Source organism: Malania oleifera, chromosome 2 (assembly GCF_029873635.1).
Source record: "Malania oleifera isolate guangnan ecotype guangnan chromosome 2, ASM2987363v1, whole genome shotgun sequence".
Taxonomy (NCBI): domain Eukaryota; kingdom Viridiplantae; phylum Streptophyta; class Magnoliopsida; order Santalales; family Ximeniaceae; genus Malania; species Malania oleifera.
This window is the reverse complement of record NC_080418.1, coordinates 42,243,985-42,270,405: the sequence shown is the minus strand read 5'-3', so window position 1 is coordinate 42,270,405 and position 26,421 is coordinate 42,243,985. Positions and strand designations below refer to the sequence as shown.

Here is a 26,421-nt window from a genome sequence, read left to right as displayed (position 1 = left end):
TTTGAACTAAATGATGTATAAAATTTTATTCAAATTTATTCAAATTAACCCAAATTCAAATTCAAAGTCTAAAATTTATGCTCTCAAACACTACATTCATTCTATATCAACAACTTAAATACACAAACAGTGAAAACAGAAGCAAGTTAGAGGCATCTTTTCTAAATTTCTCTCTTGACAAGATAACCAGTTTGGATATATAAAGGCATTTTTTACCCAATATGATCTATCTCACAGCACCCAAAAAACAAATGCCCTAACCTAAAAGGGATGAAAATGCCTATACATCATCCATGTTTTGGTCATTGTCATTATCACCTTCATAATATTCATCATCGCGCTGGATTTGCTTGTCCTGGGTATGCTCTGTGAAATGGGGGGTAAAAATAAAATTAAAAAATATATATATATATATACTATGCTTCAGAAGAGTCCTATTGGAGCCAACTTAAAAAGTGTAACGTGCATGTGTGCATGTATCTGTTATGAGACTTGACTTACGATCTACACGTTCTTCAGGGTCCTGTTCATCTTCATCAAAATCAGGAATATAGAAGTCTGGTGGAACCTGCATCAGAACATTTTTCTCGGTTTACTATTCAGTTCATAATCACCATTCAAAGAAATTGTAAGAAAGGATAGTTGAACAAAAATTAAGGTTAAAAACAAAGGTCTCGGAAAATCAATTTAATTTTTTGCTTAGGAAATCATCTATAGATTTAAGAAGATCAATGGAAAAGTTTAGGAAAAAAAAAAAAGGGAAAGTTCTATAGTGAGTTTGAGACGTATGAAAAAATACCTAGGAAAGTTCTATAGTGAGTTTTAGAAAAAAAGAGTATATATAGTAGGTGTATTGATTTCATTAAGAATATGGGCAATGGAGCAACAATTAGTTAAAGAACTATTGGCTAAGGAATTTTCAATCAAAATAGGTGTACATCAAGGGTCTGCTTTGAGCATTTATCTTTTTGATCTAGTGATGGATGAATTTATTAAGAGTATCCAAAACAAGGTTCCACAGTACATATTGTTTGCTAGATGATATTTTCTTAATTGATGAAACTTGGGGTGGAGTAGAATCTAAGTTAAAAAGTAAAACTATGAAGAAAAGTTTTAGAATCTAGAGGCTTTAAGATAAGTAAAAATAAGACAGTGAAGTGTAATTTCAGTGACGGAGAAATCTTGGAGAAAATGTTAAAAACGATAACACTAATATATTTCAGTGTCTTTATCTATTATACAGCCGAAAGAGAAATTAAAGAAGATGTAATGGATAAAATTAAAGGTTAGGTGCAATGGATAAGTACTTCGAGTTTGCTATGTGATTGTAAATTACCTTTAAAATTAGAAAAGAAAGTTCTATAGGACAGCTATAAGACTAGATATGCTACACGAATCAAAATGTTGGACGATTAACGGGCTAAGAAATATATCCAGAAAGTAAAAAGTAGTTGAGAGCCCTAAATTTATTGGAGGAAATTGCCCATGATCGCATAAATTGGTGGAAAAAGACTGCAGTAGCTGACCCGATCTAGTGGGACTTGGGCTTAGTTTGTTGTTGTTGTTGTTTACAAGTCACAATGAAAGATATGGTTTTCCAATCAAATAATATTTATATATATATATTTTTTTAAAAAGGCCTCCTAAATACTGATGGAGGCTTGCTATACGTTTGGTACATAGGAAAGACAGAATCTGAGACGATAGAATTGAAGTTATAACTTAAATTTCTTTACACTCCTTTCAAATTTTCATTGCGTTGCATTCTATCCATTCCATTTCACAAACCAAAGGCACACTAGAATTTTTAGATCCACACACACGTAATTTACTCTATTTCTACTGGGGTACATTAAAAAATGAGCAAATTGTGCTTTTCATTGTCTAAATATGATTATGTATACAAGAGTACTGTAAGTTTAAGGAATTCAAGTGATGGCACTAGTAATGGATTTGTGGCGACTCCAATTTCTACAATTGTATTTAATTGGTAAGCTTGGTACCCATTGAGTTCAATCCAAAGAAAATTAAAGGGGAGAGAGAATGCTTTTAAAGTATAACTTGATCCCAATATAGTTGATAGATCAGATAACTATGAAAAAAACAATGGAAATATTTCAATATCCTCACGCAAAGTGACAGAACCATTTTATGCTCAAATGGTTGGAACTGGAGTGCCAGGCCAATTTCTAGGTCAATGTCCATCAGAAGCCGACTGAGATCCATTGATAAGCAAAGTTGTTTATTATAACCGTATAAGCAATCTAAATTTCAGAGATTTGTAACAGGAGATTCTGCCAAAGATGCAGATTATTACCAATACTAACAGGATGTATTGCATGGCAAGACAAAAACAAAGCAAGAATATCCAGAAAGAACTTCTGTGGAAATGAGCTTACTAATAGCCAGATTGGTTAACTTTTCAACTGCTACATACCTCTTGCATCTGTACACTTGGTGCATGCTGAATGCAACGAAGATTTTCCAAGACCTGCATCTTGATTGTGCCAAGATACGACTTGCTATTCAAGTTCTCCTGCTCAATTAATTAAAATAAGATGATTAGACAGGTGGCAATGTTCAAGTTCTCTGTTGCACAGTAGACACTGAAAACAATGTTCATAAATCTGACCACCTTACTGAGATAATTTGATATCGAAGTCCTTGAATGATGTAAAACACACAGATCACATAAAAGATGAAGAGAAATTACATACTATGTGACCATGCGGAATCTTCAACGAATACTCTGGAGCAAAATACTTGCTGTATTCATTTTCTGGGATCTCTGCAAGAAGGTTGAACTGCTATATAAATTTTCCAAATTTAAAACAAAACAAATCTGTCATTTAATCATAACAGAGGAAAGGTACAAAACCAAGCATATGCAGCATGCTGCTTCTCAGCAATGAACTGGGATTAAATTCTTTATAAAGTAATCAACAGTATACTACAGAAGTTTCAAGCAAAAGTATGCAAAAAGGAATACAAACATCAACATTGAAGTTTCATACACGAGCAGCCAGACCAAAGCCTGAACAAGAAGAAAAGCTTCCAAAAAGAGATGGTAATTTGAAGCATTTCAAGCAATCTTTATGGTTATTCATTTGTCCATCTCTTTATCCAATATCCTTGTGAGACTCCTTTTTTTTCCCTTGAGCCAAGCAGCTTCTACAATTAGAAATGATTTAAAACTGGGTCACTGAATCCATTTCCATATCGCCATGATATATATATAGTAACTTAGGTATCCATTTCAAATGCACGGGGTGTGGCAAACAAAGAAAATATTAATATAACAAAAAAAAAAAAAACTAAGCCTTAAGTCCCACTAGGTGGGGTCGGCTATATGAATCTTTTTCCGTCAATTTATGCGATCATGGACCATTTCTTTTGACAGATTTAGGGATATTAAATCCTTACTATCTCCTCCTAAGTTCTTTTAGGTCTACCCCTACCCCTTCTACTGCCCCCCACAGTGACTGACTCACTTTTCCTCACTGGCGGACTATGTAGCCTACATTGCAAGTGTCCATACCATCTAAGTCGTCCCTCCCTTATCTTATCTTCTATAAGAGCTACACCTAACTTACCGCGAATATGTTCATTCTTTAATTTATCTTTCAATGTTATACTCATCCATTTAAGTATTCTCATCTCGGCAACTTTTACTTTTTGGATATTCTGTTTCTTCGTTGCCCAACATTTTTTATCCATATGGCATAACTAGTCTTATAGCTGTCCTATAAAACTTCCCTTTTAATTTTAAGAGTATTCTCACAGAGCACACTTGAAGCACTTCTTCATTTTACCCAACCTGCTTTAACTTTATGCATTACATCATTTTCAAATTCTCATTCAGCTTACATAATAGATCCAAAGTATCGAAATCTACAAGTGCTATTTATTTCATCATCATCAAGTTTAACTTTGTCTCCAATATTCCTCTTACCATTACTAAAATTACATTTCATATATTTTGTCTTATTTTTACTTATCCTAAAGTCTCCAGATTCCAAAACTTCTTTTCATAACTCTAACTCAGTCTCTACTCTATCCCTAGTTTCATCAATTAATATAATATCATTTGCAAACAACATACACTATGGAACCTCCTTTTGAATAATCTTAGTCAATTGGTCCATTACTAAAGCAAAAAGATAAGGGCTCAAAGCAGATCCTTGATGTACACCTATGGTGTTTGGAAATTCTCTAATTTCTTCATCTATAGTCCTTACACTAGTCATCACTCCATCGTACATATCCTTAATGACATCAGTATACCTATTACATACACCTTTTTTTTTCTAAAACCCATCATAGAACTTCCCTCTATATCCTATCATATGCAAGTCCCTCTTCTTTTTCCTAAACTTTTCCATTAATCTTCTTAAAATATATATAGTTTTTTTGGTAGATCTCTCAAGTATAAAACCAAATTGATTTTCTCAAACCTTCGTTTCTAACCTTAATTTTTGTTCAATTACCCTTTCCCATAGTTTCATCGTATGACTTATAAGTTTAATTCCACGATAGTTATTACAATTTTGAATATCTCCTTTATTTTTTTATATAGGTATCAAAGTGTTTTTCCTCCATTCATTTGGCATTTTCTTAGTTTTTATAATTGTATTAAATAAATTAGTTAACCTTATAATTCCATTATCACCTAAGCATTTCCAAACCTCAATTGGGATGTTATCTGGTCCTATAGCTTTCCCGTTTTTCATCTTTTTTAGTGCAAACTTAACTTCGTTAACTCTAATTTCACGAATAAATCTCATATTTTTAGTCTTTTTCTCATTTGACAATTCGAAATTTAAGCCTTCTATTTGGTTTTTATTAAACAACTTACTAAAGTAATTTCGCCATCTTTTTTTAATGTTTTCATCCTTAACCAAGTAATATCATCCTCAGTTTTTATACATTTTATATTTCCTAAGTCCTTACTCTTCGTTTCTCTAACTTTAGCAAGTTTAAATATATCTCTTTCCCCTTCTTTTGTATCTAATCTATCATACAAACTATTAAATGATCAGTATTTATCTTCACTAACGGCTTTTTTTGCATCTTTTCTCGCCTCCTTATACTTTCCAAAGTTATCCATGTTTCTACATTTTTTCCACGTTTTATACCAAATTCTTCTTATCTTTACGGCTTTTTGCACATTTTTATCCCACCACCAACTTTCTTTCCTATTCGAGAATCTTCCCCTTGATCAACCTAAAATCTCTTTTGCTATCTTTTTAATAGAGTTAGCTAATTTACTCCAAAGAGCATTTGTATCTATCTCATCCTCTATAGTCCAATCCCCATCTTTGATCATTTTATCTTTAAATTTTATTACATTTTCTCCTTTTAGGTTCCACCACCTAGTTCTCTTACACTTGTTTATTTTATCCTTTTTCTTCCATTTTTTAATACATATATCTAACACAAACACTCTATGTTGTGTGATTAGGCTTTCTCACCTAGAATAACTTTACAATCCTTGCATAATAAACAATCTACCTTCCTAGTTAAAATAAAAAATCTATTTGCCTTCTATTTTGTCCACTTTTAAAGGTTATTAAGTGTTCGTCTCTCTTCAAGGCAAGTATTCATTATACTAAAATCATATGACATAGCGAAGTCTAAAATCATCTCCCCAAACTCATTTTTGTCTCCATATACATATCCTCTATGTATCCTCTCATAATTTTTATTGTCCCTTCCAACGTGTCCATTCAGATCTCCTCCCATAAATAAGAGAAAATATTAACATGATATTTTTTAAAAATTCAACAGGAAACAGCTGTCCCACTACGTGTGCCCAAGAAAACTGTACATGTTCCTACAAATTGCAATCTGTCCAAACTATGATCACACTTTAAAATTAGCAAGGGAATTATGTCCAAGTCTTGCAAGTAAAATGGAAATTCAGAAGCAACCAAAGCATGCACTTCTGGACAATATTGAAAATGTATAAAATCAGAGAAAGAATTTAAAAACTCTATTCAAATTCCTCTATGTGTGAGGCCAAGTTTCCCTGAATAACCACTCTAATTGAACTAACCAAGAAAGAACGACATATAAACTATTTAAGAACTGACCAAAACAAAAAATACAAAAGAAATTTGAATTGAGCATAGAATGGTTCATGCAACTCTACAGGAACCACAGTATAGAAATGAACTGTAAGAGATCAATACAATGTTGAGAAGACATACCAAACCAAGTGATGCAGACAAAAAGGCTGGAGCATGGGTAGATTCTTGTTGGAGGCTGATTCAGAAGAATTAGATCAAGGGATTGTTGGGTTCTAGACCCAAACGTGTTTAGTTAATTAGTAGTTATTGTGTTGATTTAGTTTAATTTGTTGTAGGCTTATTTTTATTTGGCATGCATAATATCCTGTGTTTTAGTCTTATAAATTATTGTGTAGACACCATGTAAGGTAGTTAATGTGAATTTGAATCAAGAAGTCAATATATGCTTCCACATATCTTCTTCTTGTACCTCCCTCCTCCCTCCTTCCTTCTTCCTTCTTCCTTCTTCCTTCTTCCTGTCTCAATTTCTCTCCTTATTTTCCCCCTGGACAGTACCTTTATTGCTGCTCCAGATTGCCCTTAGTCTGCTCTGCATCACCAAGCTTTTCCAAAACACATGGATACCAAGAAGATACACAAACTGAGAAAGGGAATATAAACAAGCAGGTCATAAATGGACTAAAAAACAGTTATATCTGCTTAAAAGAACTCTTTGAAGGGTTTTTTTTTTTGTGGGGGAGGGGTAGGGGGGGGGGGGGAGTGGTGGAAAGGCTGAAGTTTCAGTTTAGCAAAAGGAATTAAGATAACGCCTGCTGTTTAGTGTTGGTCTGGCACATAATAAGCAAAAGATGCATGGTTCAATCCTTTCTAATGTCCTGCCAAAGCTAAAGATAATTTGCGATTAAAAAAAAATACATTGACCGCAACCACAGATTAGGCAACATCAGATTGGCAAAGAATTGAATCTAAAGACAACACAGTACTGATAAGACTAGAAATTGAAGAACCAAAACAGCTAAAACAGATACCATCCACTCAAAAGGGTGATTAATCCTACAAAAAACTCCTAAAATCACATTAATCCCAGATCAATCTCAAAATGTAGAAAGAGAAACATATTTTACATATCTTCAAAGAATTATCTAACTAATTAAGCCTTAAGGTATCTAAAGCACTGCTGCCAAATTATGTATCACATCAGGTATTAATTACATGTTTTCATAGCATCCTGCATCGGATTAGAAAAGTCTGTATTCAATTAAATAATTGTAACATAATCGCACCAAGTTATTATCTCATACCATTGGGAAGTTCTGTATCCAAAAGAACTCCTGTTTCAACGGTCCAACATCGTGCAACATTCTCTTTTGTGTATCCCCCACCTCCAGTAACCTGTAAGAAAATTTCCACTGAGAATGCCTATTGCATGACATTAACAAGTGGAGGCTAGAAATACTTCAAATCATACCAATAATGGCAAATTGAATTTCTTCACAAACCTAACACATTCAGCATGCCCTGCGAGAAACATCACAATGGAACCACAAAGTAAGCATCACAATCAAACACAAAAAACAAGCCACGGCCAAACAACACAACAGAAGTTAAACATCACCATCAAGCAAGCAAGAAAGCATGACTATGCTGTCAATTTGAAAATAATTTTGGACAAAGAAGTCAGGAAAAAAAGGCATTTTAATTACAAGGAGACTAGCACCATCAATGGAGAGATTGAAGCAGCCTAGTCGGTCCCCAGCAAGTGAATCTGCCCCACACTGGAGTACTATCGCACCTGGTGCATATGTTTCAACAACCTTGGAAATAATCTACATAAAAATGTTTAACAAGAAAAATGTATGCTAGACATTAACAACTATCAAACAATCCAATAATAAATAAATAAATAAATCTTGAAATTCAGAATTTTTGGTCCACAACATACCGTCTTGAAAAGTCGAGTAAAGCTAGTGTCATCTATACCATCTTTTAGTGGGACATTTATGGCATAAAATTTTCCTTCTCTTTCTCCTATTTCCTTCACAAACAAATTGTATCAACAAGTATAACTCCACTACCAACTTGGAGTAAAAGTTACAATAAATCATGAAATATTTTCAAACAAAATAATTTGGTGGATCCCTATACAAAAATATTTTAAAATGCCTCCAAGATCCTTAAGGGATACAAATTGAATATCTTAAAAGAAAGGGAGTGACAAAAGGAAAGATAAAAATTTTTATGTTGCATTATCATAAGATAATCAAACCAAAAACATAATTTTTTCCAAACTGTTCACTTCTTGAAAAATGATCAACTTTAAATCTCAATTCAAAGAAATCCTTAAAATAACATTTTCTATTTTGTCCAAACATAAAGCACTCCTCAATGATGTATTAGATATAACTATAGCACTTACACATACGTTTTGAACTCAAGACTTTCATCTTCCAAACTACATGGAAATAAGGTCAAACAACTGTTACTGGCCCAAGAATCAGAAATAGGCCATTGTAAACAATCCTAAATAAGACACTTAAAAGACGGGTAAGCAACAAGATTTCATATGTTGGCAACACCTGAACTTATATACTAGAGCACCTAGAAAACAAATAAATAGAATTGGAAGAACCAAACTGAGGAATAAAGAATAGGTAGATAAAGTGGTGTAGCATTGACTCAATTGAGACAACACAAGTATAATTAAATCATATACTTGTATCTTCTGTGCTCATTTATTATAAATTTATAACGTTGAGAAACTGAAATAGCTTCTTCACTTTACAAAGTTAAATAAAGAAGTCTGAAACTCCATACACACATATTTCTAGAATTCCAGGGAAAGGACAAAAATTTATAATGTTCAACAATATTATAAACAGAGGCTAAACCAGATGCTACTTGGAGCTGCATAACTCTTTGTCAAAGAAACAGAAGCCCAAAGAAAATTCAGCAAACTAACATTTTCATAAAGAGCAACTAAAAGTGGACAATAAAGCTATTAAAATCACCTTAACATCACCTGTTCCAGGAAAGAACAGATCCCCATACTTGTGAAAACTGACTGTCATCACCCTGTCATGTTGAAATCCACCAAAGTCAGTTGAGAACCAATTACAGACAACATACACTTTCTTTCTTTCTTTTTGTGGGGAGGTGGATACTGGAGGGCAGAGCCGTGAATTAACCACCTCTAGATCCCCCTTAATCCCTCCAAGTCCCATGTAATAGGGGTAATTCACACCCTGACCAAAATCATGGATTGTCCATCCACTTGCTGGTAAGGGAGGCCCTGAGGGGTCAGTTCAATAGTTCCACAAACATTTTCCTCAAAATTGATGTCAAACTTTAAGGACTATTAATAAATCCTGTGAACTAGTCATGCTCATAAACTATGCCATTTTAATTTTTGAAACTAAAGGATAGAACAACAATAAGCAAAATCTCATGCACTTAATATAATTGATGGGAGGCACCTTGATATTGTTTATTAAACCAATCAAAAAACAGCTACTGCTAAGGAACCTTAGTCCTATCTTATCAGCATAGATTTTAAGCTGCTTTCTGACCTGCAGATGTATCACCAGTCACATTTGAGGTGTAATATACTTAAGCCATAACTTCTGGGCTACGTAGACACAAAAACATTCTCTGCTTCAAATACTCCAGAGTCCATGATCAGCTACTGACAAGTCATAAGCAACTGTTTTGAACTATAGTTCTAAGATAGATCGACAGTCCATGGTGTTTACTTGTCAAGCAAAAGCATGCATCATTTCACTTATAACAACAAAGTTCAAACAAAGATTATATATTGATGCAACATAATTTGAAGCAGATTTAACCATTTGATTCTTGTAGATATGAACTACAAGATATCTGCTATGTGGGTTATGATCATGCCTTGTCCAAATTCATAATATAATAAAAGGATATATTCCTAAATCAATATCAACGCCTTAAAAAAGAGAGGCTTAATATGAGGTGAGTGTAGAACATGCATTTGAACCAAAGGTGCACTTTTGCACTGTTCTGGTTGAAGCTTACACATTTCAAATTTGTGCATTTTAAGTCAAGTTTGATTTTAAACTAGGCTAGCTCAGTTTTAATCACGCATATAAGAAAGGATCATGAAATGCTCTAATCTGAGTGAATTGCTGAAACTCTTGAACCTAATTCGACCCAAAACAATTGACCATAGCATCTTGGATCATGAACACAAGTTCAACTTTGTCGTGATGTCTTAGCATGGTTACTCGAATGATTTTAAGTTAGTATTTTCAGAATGACCAACAAGTAATTCACAAATTATTAGAATCTTTTTCAAATTTCATTTGTAATTTTTCCTAATTTTCTTATGTTTCAATATATAAGTAATTTACTTATTCAACTTTTTTAGAAAAAATCCCAAGAGGCTCTGAAAACCTTGCCTCAAGAAAGAAAAAATGCCTCGTACTACACTTATATTGTTAAACATTGCCTAATATGATTAAATCTGTTTTTTAAAAAAATAATAAACAAAGAATATGTTAAAAGAAGAAAGAAAGAAATTATTAGAAGATATTGCAACCTGTCTGTGAAATAGAAGGCTTCTTCAACCCCGTCACCGTGATGCACATCTATATCAAGATACAAAACACGGGCATGATATTTTAGAAGCTCCAAAATCCCCAAAACCAAGTCATTGATGTAACAAAATCCAGATGCCTCGCACTTCTTAGCATGATGTAGTCCACCAGCCCAATTAATTGCAATGTCACAAAGTTGGTTGTTTAGTCTGCGTGCAGCATCTGCTAGCAAATGTCAATATGTAGTACAAGTAGACTATGCAACATGAGTTCCAATCAATCATACTACCACCAGGTTTTAATTTACCTATTGTTCCACCAGCATATATTTGACAAAACTCAAATAAATTCTCAAAGACAGGGCAATCTTCTCCAAGATTATCTGGGGAAAAAAGAAAGAAGATAAATGAATCTTGTCAGTAATAAACATAAAAAACAACAAATAAATTCTGAAATGTTTGGAATTGATTCAGAAGTTTAGCTAAAAGGTTTGCAAGCACATCATTACAAAGAACTAGTTGATTAAAATTGTCAATATTCATCATCACAAAGAGTGGATATAAAGAAATAAGAATAAACAGGTGCATTACTGAAAGGAAATTTAAATTAGATATGAAAATTCATCATGGAAAAACTTGATAGATTTTAACTATTCACCAATACTATAGACCCATGAACCTACTCAGCAATGGTAATCTATTTAACTGCACGACTGACAGACAAACATCCAAGACACGTACAAAATCACTCCAGCAAGGTAGACCCGTGAATCTAAAAGTCCAGGCTACAAAATTATCCTTCACACTATTTACCGCACAAGCAAAAACTAAACACCGTTAAAAATGTATCATTATACATTTTTCATTTTTTTAAAACCCATTCAATAAATTATACATTAGTGTTAACACCATAATGGAGAAGCATCAACGATTTGTAATGTCAAACCCTAAAAACTTTTAGCCACCTCATTAAAGTGCATTTGACGCTAGCAAACCTGATAAGAACCTTTATATATAATATAACATATAAAGATAAGGATAGTGCAAATATTTTTACACTCCAAAAAGTTGACTTTGCCCCATAGTTGACTATCAAACTTCATCTAATCCACATTGAAACCATGAGACGATAAAAGTAATTCAATCATAAAAAAACTCATATACCTGACTGCCTTATAATTGATTTCCAAACCTCCATCTAATCAATATTAAGATAATATAAGTAATTCAATCCTAAACAAACTCTATGATTTCGTCAACCACTTAGTCAACAAAATTTTCTGCTTGTCTAGTATCCCTGACTGTCTCATAATTGATTTTCAAACCTCCATCTAATCAATATTAAGATAAGAAGTTCAATCTTAAACAAACTCTATGGTTTTGTCAAACTCTTGGACAACAAAATTTTCCATTTGTCTAGATGCCTTATGCTACACCAGCAAGAAATCTAACACTGCCTGATTGGAGGGAAGCAAAGCAGGGAAAGGAAAAGGAGCAAAAGAGAAAATGCAAAGGACAAAATCAATTTTTCCTTTCTGTCTTGCTGTCTATCATGCAAAGGGTAATGGAAGGAACGAAAAATGTGTATCACTCAAATTAATGAATAAGTGAATATTTTAAAAAACTCCCTTTGAGCGGCGCCCAAAGGCAAGGCATGTGTAAAACTCCTTGAGCATCGATCTAAAATACCAAATCCAAAAAGTCTATGCATTACACACTAAGGCTTACACATTCGTACAAAAGCCCCGCCTTTTGTGCCCTTTCAATTGAGGCTTATGCATTTTGGATGTGCGATTCTCAAGTTAGATTTGACTAGAAAATTTTAACTCCATGTTTATATAAGAAGGATGCCATAATACGAGTTGATTTCTAAAACTTTTGAACATCAACCTCTCAAAATAATTGAGATAACTGTATCTTAGATCTTGAAAATAACTTAAACTTTGTATTGTTGTAGCTATCTCTTGTCATAATTTACATAATGAATTCAAGTTAGCAATTTTTGAATGGCCAACAAGTAGTTTGATAATTACATTTATTTATTTATTTAACATTAGATTTGTGATTTTCTTAATTTTTTCTTTATTTTCTACTCCTGCTTTTAAAAATTAAAAAAAAAATTATCTTCCTACTAGACACAGCGTAAATTCCAAATACCAAAGAAACAATCAAACAGTTATTACACAATAAAACAGTTACTGAAAATTATTAGTGAAGGAAACAACAAACTCATAAGTTGACCTTGTCTCATGATTGATTAATATTTTTTTTATAGCAATGATTGATTAATAAATTTTATCTAATTCACATCAAACCCCATAAGATAATAAAACTAATAAATGAATTGATCCTAATGATGTCATTTCAAATTTGCCACTCTTGTAAACAAAATTTTCACATGCAGAAGAGACAATTATACAAAATTATACATGCAAAAAGTCTTTCACCCCTTTAAGAATGCAGGTATTGCCCCTAAAAGAAATCTACTCAGCAAACATGATGCAAGCAATCATTCATAACTATCTGTTAAAGTGTTCATTTGATATCAAATCTAAAAGGTACATCAAATGGAATTTATAAATATGTTCAAAGAATTGAAATTTCAGCTTATGCTAATCAAAATTTTATTTAACTTCATCTAATCAGATCCAGCCTGTGAGATGATAAAAGTAACTCAACCCTAAATGAATTCTTTTTAACCATTGCAACAGCTAGTGCACAAAGCTTCTACACCCTACTGGGGGTTTAAGGAGGGCATAATGTTGTAAAAATGGTTTTACATAGAAGCTGAGCAGCCATAGTCCTGACACTGTTACCCACTGCTATAGCAGTGGGAATAAAAGTCATAGCTGTAATGGCCACTATGGACCACTATGGCCAATTATGACAACTTTTTTTTCCTGCTTCTTCTTCACCCTCTCATTTTTTATTTCGTAAATCATCATGATTACTGATTAGTTATGTGGAGAGAAAGGGTTAGAGAAGATTATAATGAGGATGACTGTACTATAAATTGTCTATTTTTGAAATATTTACAGGCGACGGATGCATTAATAATTTGATATTCAACAATTTTCTGTTAAAAAAAATTTATTTTGGCATTCCTTTTTATGCTATTCCACTTTTTTAACTTTTTTTTCTCAGAAAATCTAGCAACATAGATAAGGTTGTGCATTCTTTCTACTACGCCCATTGTTGTTACAGTATGCTGCCAACTACCACTATTAAAAAACAAAGGTCATGAACCTCATGCATAGCTCCCCCCCCCCCCCCCCCCCCCAAAAAAAAAAAAAACAACACCAAAGAGAAATAATTTTTTTTAAAAAAATCACATTACTTTTTTTGCAAAAATTTTGCAAAATACAATTTCTTTAGCAAAAATTATTTGGATCCATTTCCAAAGCAGCTCAGGGTAAAAGTAAGCCATTGTCCGTAAATTAAAAAATACTCTAAAATGGGCCACTAACTCTTAAGTCATTTGATTTGAACAGGAAGAACTTGAATAATTTTTCATGGGCAGTGGAACACCGCCCCAAAGTTTCAAGTAATAGGAATCCTAACAGACCATTATCCCCCAATCATGCATCTCGATGATGGGAATCTCCTCAAACATCATCATCCCATGAGCTCATAATTTTGAGTAATAAAAATCAGTTTAATTAATGGAGTCGTCATCTTGTTATCATTACCATCACTAGACCATGACCCAAAGCCTAAGCAATTCTAAGTATATCAACATATCAAAAATCCAAAGTATAAAAGAAAACATGAGATAGAAAAATAAAATAAATAGAACGTTAATCTAGAAAGAAACAAAAACACTTTTTCGGCCATGGGTTTCGACTTAACACGAAATCCCAAGTTGCTTAAGGGCTGTTTGGTATCACTATAAAAAATATGGAAAATAAAACCAGAAAAAACTATAAAAATTGGAAACAGATCAACTGAAAATCAGCAACAGTATATAAACTAAGATAAATTAAAAGAACTAATTGAACTCATGTTCTTTTTTGTCTTTAAGTTAGACAAAAAATTGAAAAATATGATTAAATTTTTTTTTTAGAAAAAGCAAAAGAACATAAATTAGAAAATATTGTAATTAAATAGAAATTAACTATAATTATTTATTTAATTTTTATTCTTTTAAACTCAATTTTTGGTGATCCAAGAAGAATCCTACATGACAATTGAAAAATGGTAAAAATAAAATTTTGATTGAGTTATTATTTTACAAGTCTTTAAAAATTTTATGTATATTTTAATTTTTAATCATACTAGGGGAAAAAACATTGACTTGCCCTGAGTTTTGGCAAACAAATGTAGACCTCCTTTAGGTTTCTAAAATCTCACGAACCTCCCCTAATGTTTCGCAAAAAGAAATGAACCTTCAGCAAATCTCCTTTAACATTAGATTTTTGGGACGCTTATACCCCCTCCCCCCTCCCTATGCTTGTCTTTTTGCCAAATATAAGGGGAGATCTCATATTTTCTCCAAATCTTAGGAGAGGTCTAGGAAATTCCTAAAACCTCAAGGGAGGTGCCCGTTTTTTGCTAAAACCTCAATGGAGGTCTGTGGAATTTTTGAAAGGACGTCCATATCTTTTCGCTGACCCTCAATGGGAGGTTTTTGTCCTCTTCCCTCATATTCAGAATTCGCATGCTTATATTATTTTAAATAGAAATTTTATGTAAAATGAATGACTTAATACCGAAAAATAAAAATTTGATATTAAAGAACAATAGCTGCATGCTGCCACAACAATTGAAAACCACTATGTTTGATTCAATTTTTTCAGAAACTGACATCACAAATAGAAAACTAGCACCATAAAACAAATGTGTCACCATAACCTACTTCTTCACTATAGTAATGAAAACAAAAAACAGAAATGATACCAAACAATCCCTTACTTGTCCTCATCTTCAATATGGAATTAAACCCATGGTAGTTCACAACCCCTCGTGAGGATGAAGGCCAAAACATGAACACAAACATGCACACACACACACACACAAAAAAACATGCATTCATCGTGCAATTAGATCATCAATAAGAGAAACAAAGATAACGGAAAACTACAATTACCATCAAAGAAATCAAATCATAATGACACTCCAAATTGGCCAAACTATCAAAAGAACGACAATTAAATCAAGAGAAAATAAAAATCAGTCCTAATCCTGTTCAGATCAAATTATTGATGCACAAAACAAAAAACAAAAGAAAAATACCAGGATAATAAAGAAGAATTTTAATCATGCGCCTAATCAATCGAACTATAAATCAAGAGAATCAACACACCACTTACAAGAAAATAACAAATCCTAATGCTGCTCCTAGTTAATCATGCAAATTAATTAGTCTCAAACATTGCAAAAGCATATTCTTTGGAAATTAAATTTTACTTTTTAAATATATACAAAGGGTTCTATTTAAAGGCAAGTAGGAAGCCCCTATGGGTAATGCTCTACTTGAGGCACTATCTTGGGAATAGGACCATCTCCATGATCCAAAAGTACCCCCCCAAATATATATATATATATATATATATGTGTATATGTATATGTATATGTATATGTATGTGTATATGTATATGTATATGTATATGTATGTATATGTATATGTATGTATATATATATATATATGTATATGTATGTATATATATATATATATATATATATATGTATATGTATGTATGTATATATATATATATATATATGTATATGTATGTATGTATATATATATATATATATGTATATGTATGTATGTATATATATATATATATATATATATATATGTATATGTATGTATGTATATATATATATATATATATATATGTATATGTATGTATATATTAGGCCCTATCTTGGGAATAGGACCATCTCCATGGTCCAAAAGTAACCCCCCAAATATAAATATATTTATATATACATACACACACTTGGAAATAAATAAATCTAAAATGTTTCAAGCTGTTCTAGATCTCAAACTAAGTTCAAAACAAGAAGATTAGGATGCTACGATCACAAAAAATACATGCCCTAGGCATGCTCCCCTTGAGCAATGGTCCTAGGTCCAACTCCGGTGAGGTACTGTCCGCTTTGGCCCACTGGCCTCATAGGTTTGTCTTATAAAAGGAGTCTCACTTAGTTGGAGCCCAAACCCTCCTTATAAGTCCAAGATTTCCCTAGTACACATCCGATGTGGTACCGCGACAGGCTCTCCCATCCAATCTCTAACATCCTCATCAACGTTATTTCCCTAATACACATTCTATGTGAGTTCATAACTGGCTTCCCCATTCGATTTCTGACATCCTCGTCAGTGTAATCTCCCTAGTACACATCCAATGTGAGACCACGAGTCTGCGACAAGCTCTCTCGTCCAATCTCTAACATTCTCGTCAAAGTTTCTTGTACCTTTGTGTAAGATCCACTCACATGATAGTACCCTCAGGGTGGCTCTAATACCAAATGTAACGGTCCTAGGCCCAACCTCGATGAGCTATTGTCAGCTTTGGCCCATTGGCTTCATGGGTTTGTCCTATAAAAGGCACCTCACTTAGTTGGAGCCCAAACCCTCCTTATAAGCCTAAGATCTCCCTATTACACATCGGATATAGGACAATGACACCTTGGCACACCCCACGCTATTTGAGGTTTTTCCCAGCATCTGATTCAAATTTAGTTTCCTTCAAGTACTAAACCTCTTTTATAAAAGTTTACTCAAAAATTAAGCTTATATGGGTTTCCAACTCATTTTATCCTAAAAATACCCTCATAAGGCTGTTTTTATTACAAAAATGGATTTTTTATAGCTTTGGTTTAGATCAATAAATTGAACAGCCTTTCAAACTAAGTCCTTAAAGCACATGGGCTCAATGCAATACATTCAAGAGGTTGTGGACCAAATTCAGTTGTCCAAATGTATGTAACCTTAACTCTACCTCTGAAGTGGGTGTTTGCGTTGAACATGTGACCTTTAGGTTTGGGAGTAACACCTTTAACATTTGGCACAATTTGCTATCAACCTATTCCCAACATGAGGCTAATTATTCCTTGCACTAGAATGATTCTCTCCACTATAATTTTTATTTTACTTTCTTTTTTTTTTTGAGTTGAATTATGCTGTCTACATATATCGGACAAGTTTCATGTTGCCCTAATCAATGTTCAAATTTCCCTTTAAACGGAAATTTCAAATGTTATTCACAATAATGTAAGTTTTGAAGTTAATAGTTTATTTGCCTTTTGGCTCTTGATATGTACATGTATTGGATACTTTACTCTATTCGCAGTTTAGTTTGTCCATAAAACAAAATTTCAAACCTTTTTGACAACAACGTTCTTTTTTGGAATTCAAAATTAATGAATTTCTTCAACAATTGGTGCAAACTAGAAGGCAATATAAGGCCTTGTCTCTTGATGTGCGTGTGATGTGCTATGCTAGTGATGAGTCTCCAGCTCATTTGGTCCCAAATTGCTCTGTGGATTGGAGCTTCTAAAATAAGCTTTTTGGTTTATTTAGTGAACGTTGAATGCGCTCAAGCCCTAGGAGGATTTCTTATTGAATTTGTTTCGATGTTTCAAGAGGCACCAAGATGCAAGAAGGTTGTTGATGGGTGCAATTCTTTTGTGATGCTTTGGGTCCTAAAGTAATGCGCTTGCTTTTTAAGGCCGCTCTTTGCTCACTCAAATGTGTCACAGGCCAAACATTGTTTACCTTGTGAAGAGCTATGTAGCACTAGTCGTAGCACACTCGTTTAACCAGTTAGCTAAAAGTAAACCGCAATTCCATGACATGATCAAATTCACAAGCATTGAATGCAAAGTAAGTGTAGGTAGTAAGCAATCATGAAAGCGAATGAAGGTCATGTTGTAAACTGTAAAGCAACACAATTCATTATTCACGTGTTGATAGGCAATGTGTGTTTAGCAAGGGAAGCAAGTAAACTAAATAATTTTACAATAATTGATGAACATTCACCCTCCCATGCTATTCTCACTTTAGCACTTGGAAACATCAAACTGATCGAGTACTCATTATTTTCACTATTGCATTATCGTAGAATTAAACCTACACTACTATTTATATGATGGTTACCCATCTATTGCTCACAAAACAAGCGGTCCTAGGGAAGCATAATGCCTTGCACAAGCTTGGCTTGTGACAATATGAGTTGGGATAGAATTGTTTCTATTGAGATTTTGATTAAGTGAATGACCTAACTTGAAGATAGGTCTCTCCCTCTATTTATAATACAAATCAAATTATCAAATACATTATAATGACAATAATACACTTACTAACTCTCACTAATTAAACAAATTTTATAATAATACTAAAAGGCATAAATAACCTCGAACACTCCCGTTCAAGCTGGAGCATAAATATCATATGCTCCCAGCTTGTTACAAATAAATTTAACACAAGCACCTCCCAAAGCTTAGGTAAGCAAATTAGAAAGTTGCTTATTAGACATCATATAAGCGATAGTAATGAGCTTCTGAACATGTTTCTCCCGAACAAAATGCCAATCAACTTCAATGTGTTTCGTCTGCTCATGAAAGACCGGGTTGGAGGCAATATGAAGAACAACTTGATTATTACACATCAACTTCATAGGCTGAGAACGTGAAAACCCCAATTCCTCCAACATGTTCTTCAACCAGACAAGCTCACACTACAGTGTGACCATAACTCTATATTCTGATTTAGCACTTGACCTGGCCACCACAATTTGTTTTTTACTCTTCCAAGAAACCAAATTACCACCAACTAAGATACAGTACCCAATTCTAGATATTCGGACAAAAGACGACCCAACCCAATTTGCTTCTATATATCCATGAACATAAGTGTGACCTTGATCACAATATAAACAACCTCTCCCAAGTGCACCTTTGAGATATCTCAAAATGCAAATTACAGCATCCCAGTGACATGTCCTCGGAGAATCCAAAAATTGACTCACAACGCTTGTTGCAAAAGATATGTATGCTCGAGTGACTGAGATAATTCAAATTTTTAACAAGTCTCCAATGTCGTCTAGGATTAAGCGACAAATTACCCACATCCGACACTAACTTGCTGTTAGGATCCATGGGTGTATCAACCGATTTGGATCCCAACAATCCAATTTCATCCAAATGATCAAGAACATACTTCCTCTGTGACTAAATAGTTCCTACAAGATCTAGATACTTCTATATCGAAGAAATATTTCAATGGTCCCAAATCTTTGGGTTTGAAAATTAGTTTGTAGAAAAAGTTTGAGACTTTGAATACCTTTATCATCATCAACTATAATAACAATATCATCCATATACACAACAAGAAGGATCCTACCTGATAAAGTACGATGATCAAATACAAAATGATCCACTGCACACCGTCGAGGACCAAACTCAAGTACCGCAACACTGAAATGACCAAACCATGCTCTAGGAAATAGTTTTAAACCATGTAGTTCCTTCTTGAGCGAACAAACTAAGCATGACTCCCCCTGAGCAACATACCCGGGTGGTTGCTCCATAAATACATCCTCCTCAAGATCACCATGCAAGATGGCATTCTTCGCATTCAATTAATGCAGAGGCCAGTGACAAGTGGTAACTAAGGAGATGAATAGACATACTAATGTAAAGTTGGCAAATGGAGAAAAAGTGTCAAAATATTCCAAACCAAACACGTAAGTATGCCCCTTAGCAACAAGACGAGCCTTCAAATGAGCCACAGAACTATCGGGGTTGACTTTCACAGTGTGTACCTAGCGACAACCAACCATAGACTTGTTAGGAGGAAGACATACCAAGTCCCAAGTACCATTGTCTTGTAAGGCATTCATCTCTTCAGCCATAGCATTCCTCCATCAGAGTGGGCTAAGGCTTCCAAAAACAGATTTAGGAAGGGTAGTAGATGATAGAGTACTAACAAAACAATAATAGGAGGGTGATAAGAAGTCATAACAAGCATGGTTGGAAATGGGACATTGGGTACATGTGCATTTACCTTTATGAACAGCAATGGGAGGATTAACATCATGGGAAATATGATCATCAAACAAGGAAACCAAAGGCATGGTAGTAGAAGCAAGAGGGGACTCTCTTCCTTGGAGTCGCCATTGTGAATACACCTACGAATTAGGGCGATCGAGACAATAAGAAGGACTCGAACTGCATGGAGACTCATATGATTGATCGGGCAAGGATAGCAAACTAGAATCTAGAAGATTAGGCAAAGGACGAGGCTCATTGAGCTCAAAAGCACTCAGGGACTGGGGCGTAGTAAAGTGTAGACTCAAAAAAGGTAACATCTGCAAAAACAAGAAGTAATGCAATGCAAGACTATAACAACGATACCCTTTGAGTATATGAGTAGCCCAAAAAGACACATTTTATAGTACGATGATCCAACTCATCCACCCCAAGAGTTAGTTGATAAACAAAGGACACACACTTGAATATATGAAGGAGAGAGAATAAAGGTGAATAGAAAAGAGAATGGAGTAGAGAATTTTACCACTAAGAACAGAGGATGGCATCATGTTGATTAGATAGCAAGTAGTACGTACAGCATCACTCCAAAACACTTTAGGTGCATGCATTTGATGAAGTAAGGTGCGAATGATTTCAAGGATATGTCAATTTTTCCTCTCTGCAACCCTATTTTGTTGAGTGTGGGCACAAGTTGATTGATGGACAATACCAAACTGAGTCATATAAGTAGTGAATTGTGAATTGAAATACTCTTTAGCATTATCACTTCGAAGTATTCGAACTGACAAACCAAACTGAGTCTTTATTTCATAGCAAAAGGCGCAAAATATGTGAAATAACTCGAAACGATCTTTTATTAAATATAGCCAAGTCATGCTTGAATAATCATCCACGAAGGTTACAAAATACCGAAAACTCCATTTGGACACAACTTTACTAAGACCCAAACATTATTATAGACATAACATGAAAGGGCTTGTAGCCCATTGACTAGAGAAGCAAAGGGAAACAATGGGGCTTTCCCAACTAACAAGATTCACAATCAAGACTGGACATAAAACTCAAATCAAAAACAAGACATTTCAATTTTTCCAATGAAGGATGACAAAGAATTTGGAGAGGTGTGACAATAGCAGTGCAGGTGGAAGAAGAAGATAGCGGGTCAAAGTGATAAGTCCACCAGCTTCACGCCCTCCGTTAATCATCTTCCTCATCTTCAAATCCTGATTCCTGAATAACCACAGAATCATAGAAGAATGTAACTAAACAATTCATGGATTTAGTAATCTTGCTAACGTACATAAGATTGAAAGGAAACTTAAGAATATACAAAATGAAAGGAATAGAAATAGAAGAAGTGGGATTTACGATCCCAATTCCCTTGACGGCAGTGGTGGATCCATCAACAAGAGTAACACAGGGTAAATTTGCAGGATACTGAAGAGTGGAGAATAAATTAGGTATACTTGTGATATGATCAATGGCAATGGAGTCTATGACCCAAGGACTAGGTTGAGAAGTACTAGATGATAGGCATACTATGAGATTACCTGTTTGGGCAAGAAATGCAATGAGAAGAGAAGCTTGTTTTGACACTTGATACTGCTAGAACTTGGAATACTCTTCCTTTGACGTGGATACAGTATGTTGCCCCCCACTCAACCCCAAAGATGAGGAGTCGGTGGTTGCTGCATTGGCTACCCCCAAAGGTGTGAAGTTGGTGGTGGATGCATTGGCAACACTTGAAGGTCTACCATGGAAATCCCAACACTGCTCAATAGCATGATTACCTCATCCACAATAAGTGCGCTTGCTTGGAGTGCCTCTACCACACCCATCTCTACCGCCCCGATCGCTCGAACCACCTCGATAACTTTTGCAATTTTTTGGTAGAGAACTAGAATCACCCCGTGTGGCAAAGGCTATCCTCTCAAAACCAGATGTAAGAGCAAGAGAATGCATGCTAAAGGAAGCACAAAGGACACAAGAATAAACATCATCAAATGATGGCAACTCTACACTACTTGGGACTAGACTACCTCAAACTCGGGTCTCAAGCCCGCTAGAACCTGAAGAACTGTCATTTGCTCCCTCTGCTTCTGCATCTCGCAAATGTCAACAATTACAGGTTGCAAGACATGACGCTCCTCATGAATACATTTCCTCTCTCCAAAATAATCTACAATGCTCCTTTCTCCGTGTTGTAACTGAAAGTACTCCTGAGATAAATCATACATACATGTAATGTTGCTAGAGTATAATGGCTTAATATAATCCCAAATCTCCTTGCACGTATCTAGATACATGCACATCCATGCAAGTTGTGGCTCCAACGAATTCCACAAGAGGCAAACAATCAAGGCATCTTCTTGAATCCACACTTATTTTCTCTTCTCATCAAAAGGATCAGATTGGAGCAAGTGGTCAGATTTTCCTAATCCTGCTAAATAAACCCAAACAGTCTTAGATTATTGAACATAATTCTTTCCATCCAACTTTTGAGTTGTTATCTATGGCAGCCATGAAGGAAACATGTTTTTGAGATTCATAGACTCCATCCCAACACTCACAAACTACCAGCCACACCAATGTCAAACAAGAAGAACAATCAAAACTAATCAAAACAATCACAAACAATGTGAAGTGCTGACACAACCATGGATGAGGTGAACGACTTGCCAATTGATATAGCACTCCCACAGCCTCGTAACTCAACTTATGAACACTGCCACTGCTCCAAGAAACTCACAAAGAAGCCTTTACGAACACTTAACGACAACTAACGGATTACCGTGCATAGTCGAAAAAGGTTGGATCTTTGAGCAAAAAACATGCCCAACAACTTGATAATATGGTTTAGAGAAGGAATCAAAACATGGCAGAGGAAAAAATCAAAAAAAAGGTGTCCAAAAACTCTCTCACGCACCAGCGCGTGAGGTCAACATTGTCGGCAGTTGGCTGACGTGTGGCAGCGCGTGGGGCACTTGCTAGCAAGGAGATTTTGTGGGGGTAGGCTTTAGAGGATTTTGTTTTTGGCTGTATGGTTGGTTTTGTGAAATAATGAAGGATGGAGGTGGATTTGAGAAGGGCAACGACGGGAAGGTGTTTTCTGGCGACGGCTTGAGTATGATAAGATTTAGATTGGATGACGCTCTAATATCATGTTAAGATTTGGATCAAATGAATGACCTAAGTTGAAGATAGGTCTCTCCCTCTATTTATAACACAAATCAAATACATTCTAATGACAATAATACCATTACTAACTCTCACTAATTAACATGCTAACAAACTTAATAATAAAAATACTGAAGACATAAACAACCTCTAACAGTTTCCTTCGCTTCTTCATAGGTATTTTATTTTGGCTGCTTTAGCATAATACACTTCTTTGATCAACAGCATGATTGGATGGCATTGTCAGCATAATTTTTCATTTTTTCCCTTTCTTTTTATTTTGATCATTTTTGTCTTAGGAGATATTCTCATCCACCGTGCACATTCTTCTTTCTCTTGATAAATTTTTTTTCTTAAAAAAAATACTTATTTTTTTAAAGATTATCACTTTGCATTTTTTAATGTTCAAGAGTCGAATGCAAAAAAACCTTGAGAGCACAATGCAAAAAATGCTACATCTAGGAGTTTGTATAGTTGCAAACATGAAACATAGTCATAAAACATGATATGATCACATTTTTAAGATGGTCAGTCCCTTAATTTCGTAAGATGTGATTATAAACATGATAATCAATCATTAATTGTTCCTCCCAACTCACCCTTTGTATGATTTTTATACTGTATTACTGCAATATAAAAACCTAATTTATATTCACTAATAATTCTATTAAAAGTAACCTTTCATTAAATAGCCTTTGCCCACCTACATTTTGTCCATATATTTCTCCTCACTGAAGAATCAAATAAGACTTGAAAATACAAAATTTATCTTATTACATATTCTATTTGATCACCCAAAACAATGTTGTTATACTAGGTCTAATTATTTTTATTAGATTCTAGCATGCATGACTGCCCAGATCCATATTGCCAGTACATTATTTCTACAACATAAGAAAAAAAAAACTACTTATCTCATTAAAATATTAAATTTTACATCTGATAATGAAACTTATTAATTTTTTGGAATTGGTGCAGGCTCATTTAAACCAAAATGGAACTCAAACTTTAGACCCTGACATAAAATGAACGAGCAAATTTTTTTAGGGAAGGAGAAAGATATTTTCACATGTCTATTCAACTCTTGTCATCAACTAAAATGAAACATGCTAAAAAAATTTTAATCAAGAGCTTAGCTGAGTGAGACAGAAATAAAGTTCCACAAAAGAAATCATACATCTTGCCAATTCATTTGAGAACAAGTGCTGTGTGTCCGGAGTAATCCGATGCAGAAACTCAACATAATCAGCTGAATGGAACTGGGCAAGCTCTACAGGGTATGCCTTGTGAGGCCTCTGAAATGCGCAACAAGAAACAGCTACACTTTACTGGACAATTTACAGAAACAACGCCACGAGAATATATATAAATTGTGGAATGAATAATAAAAATTAATCTCTAGTGACTCACATAGATTTCCATCTTCTTATGCAGCTCGTAAGAGAGAACGAGATGCTGGGTCATACACAGCCGATGCGGCTTCATCGGGTGGTTTGGCCCAAAGTAGACATTGCCCACGTCGCCTGCAATACCCATTGCCAGAATTAGTTAAAAACTATACAAAGATCAAAGCTCGCACTCATTTATACATTTAACAGCATCCAACTTGACCCGCACAAATAAGCACAGGAGCTAGGGTTTTAGCTTTTATGAATGATGAAATGCGCGCGGGCGTGTTTTTGGCTAGGGTTTTAGTTGTAAATTGGGCCGCGTTCAGAGGAACCAAATGAAAAATTGAACACTCGACAGACAAATGACTGAAATGAATCAAGACAAAAGAGGGGGGAGAGAGAGAGAGAGAGAGAGGCGGAACCGTCGTAGAAGTAGGCGATCCTGTCCTTGGAGCGCATCGCGGCAGCAGCACTTGTAGAAGGCTAGGAAGATAGTTAAGAATGGTGTGCTGCCATCACCGGAGCTCAGAGCTGCAGAGTTCTGTCATCTGTATCTCGCGCGAGATGGGGAAAGATTTGGGGTGCCGTTCCGTTGGAGCTACCCTCCGGCTCCACTTGCCTGGTTTCGTTGCTTTTGACGAGGAGAAAATTCGTAATTTTCTAGAGTAAAAACAAATGAGCAAACAGCAAAAAAAACAAATATAGTCTATTTTATGCTTCAGCGACGGGAAAGTCGTGGGCGAAAGGTATATGAGTAATTTAGAAGTTAGTTATAAGGAATCATGTGTTAGTTATAAAATGCTTAATAATTTTTTAAATTATCAATAATTTTTCTACTTAATCCTTTTAAAGAAAAGTGGATGTGGGAGTGTGGAGTCCTACATTTTATAGAGATAAAATATAAATATAAATTTATATTGTAATATCTTTAAAATAATGTAAATCAAACTAAAGTTTATGTTGTCAAATATAATTTATTATAAGGGATGTTAATCTGAATTATAAAGAAAATGACTTTATTAAAATATTTTTTCCATATGTTAAAATTGAGAATTTGCTTTTCTCCTTTTTTGCCTTCTACTTTATATAGTAAAAGTAACAACAGTATTTGTTATTCGCTGCATTAAAAATGTAAAAGTGAAGTACGAACCTACTAGTACTCTTTAAAAAGTTAGTATAGTTTAATCTTATACTATATAAATCTTTAAATTAATTAAATTGACAAATCTTTTATTTTCTTGACGTTATCATTTAAAAGTGT

At 34.4% G+C, this 26,421-nt stretch overlaps 1 protein-coding gene across 2 annotated transcripts; it reads right to left on the bottom strand.

Annotated features, from left to right (window-relative positions):
- LOC131147984 (histone deacetylase 9) lies at window positions 1-25,845 on the bottom strand. Of its 2 annotated transcripts, XM_058097690.1 has the most exons (14): window positions 25,583-25,845; window positions 25,180-25,292; window positions 24,947-25,064; window positions 10,902-10,976; window positions 10,597-10,816; window positions 9,038-9,101; window positions 7,972-8,064; window positions 7,747-7,855; window positions 7,498-7,547; window positions 7,331-7,421; window positions 2,718-2,788; window positions 2,438-2,536; window positions 502-568; window positions 1-366 (listed from the first exon to the last, which is right to left on the bottom strand). In XM_058097690.1, exons 1-14 carry the CDS (start codon window positions 25,617-25,619, stop codon window positions 281-283), a joined length of 1,293 nt encoding a protein of 430 aa, XP_057953673.1. In that variant the 5' UTR covers window positions 25,620-25,845; the 3' UTR covers window positions 1-280. The 2 variants fall into 2 exon arrangements, with proteins under 2 accessions (XP_057953673.1, XP_057953674.1); XM_058097691.1 differs by lacking the exons at window positions 1-366; window positions 502-568 and adding an exon at window positions 1,953-2,294 and having other exon boundaries at window positions 25,583-25,820.
- Between the last annotated feature and the right edge of the window lie 576 nt (window positions 25,846-26,421).

Bases quoted from the DNA above. Each gene is read 5' to 3' on its own strand.
- LOC131147984 (XM_058097690.1), bottom strand. From the start codon at position 25,619: ATGCGCTCCAAGGACAGGATCGCCTACTTCTACGACG. The intron at 9,102-10,596 runs GTTGCAATATCT...TCAACATGACAG, and splicing joins GCCTTCTATTTCACAGACAG to GGTGATGACAGTCAGTTTTC. The intron at 7,856-7,971 runs GTATGTTGTGGA...ATTTTTATGTAG, and splicing joins TTACTCGACTTTTCAAGACG to ATTATTTCCAAGGTTGTTGA.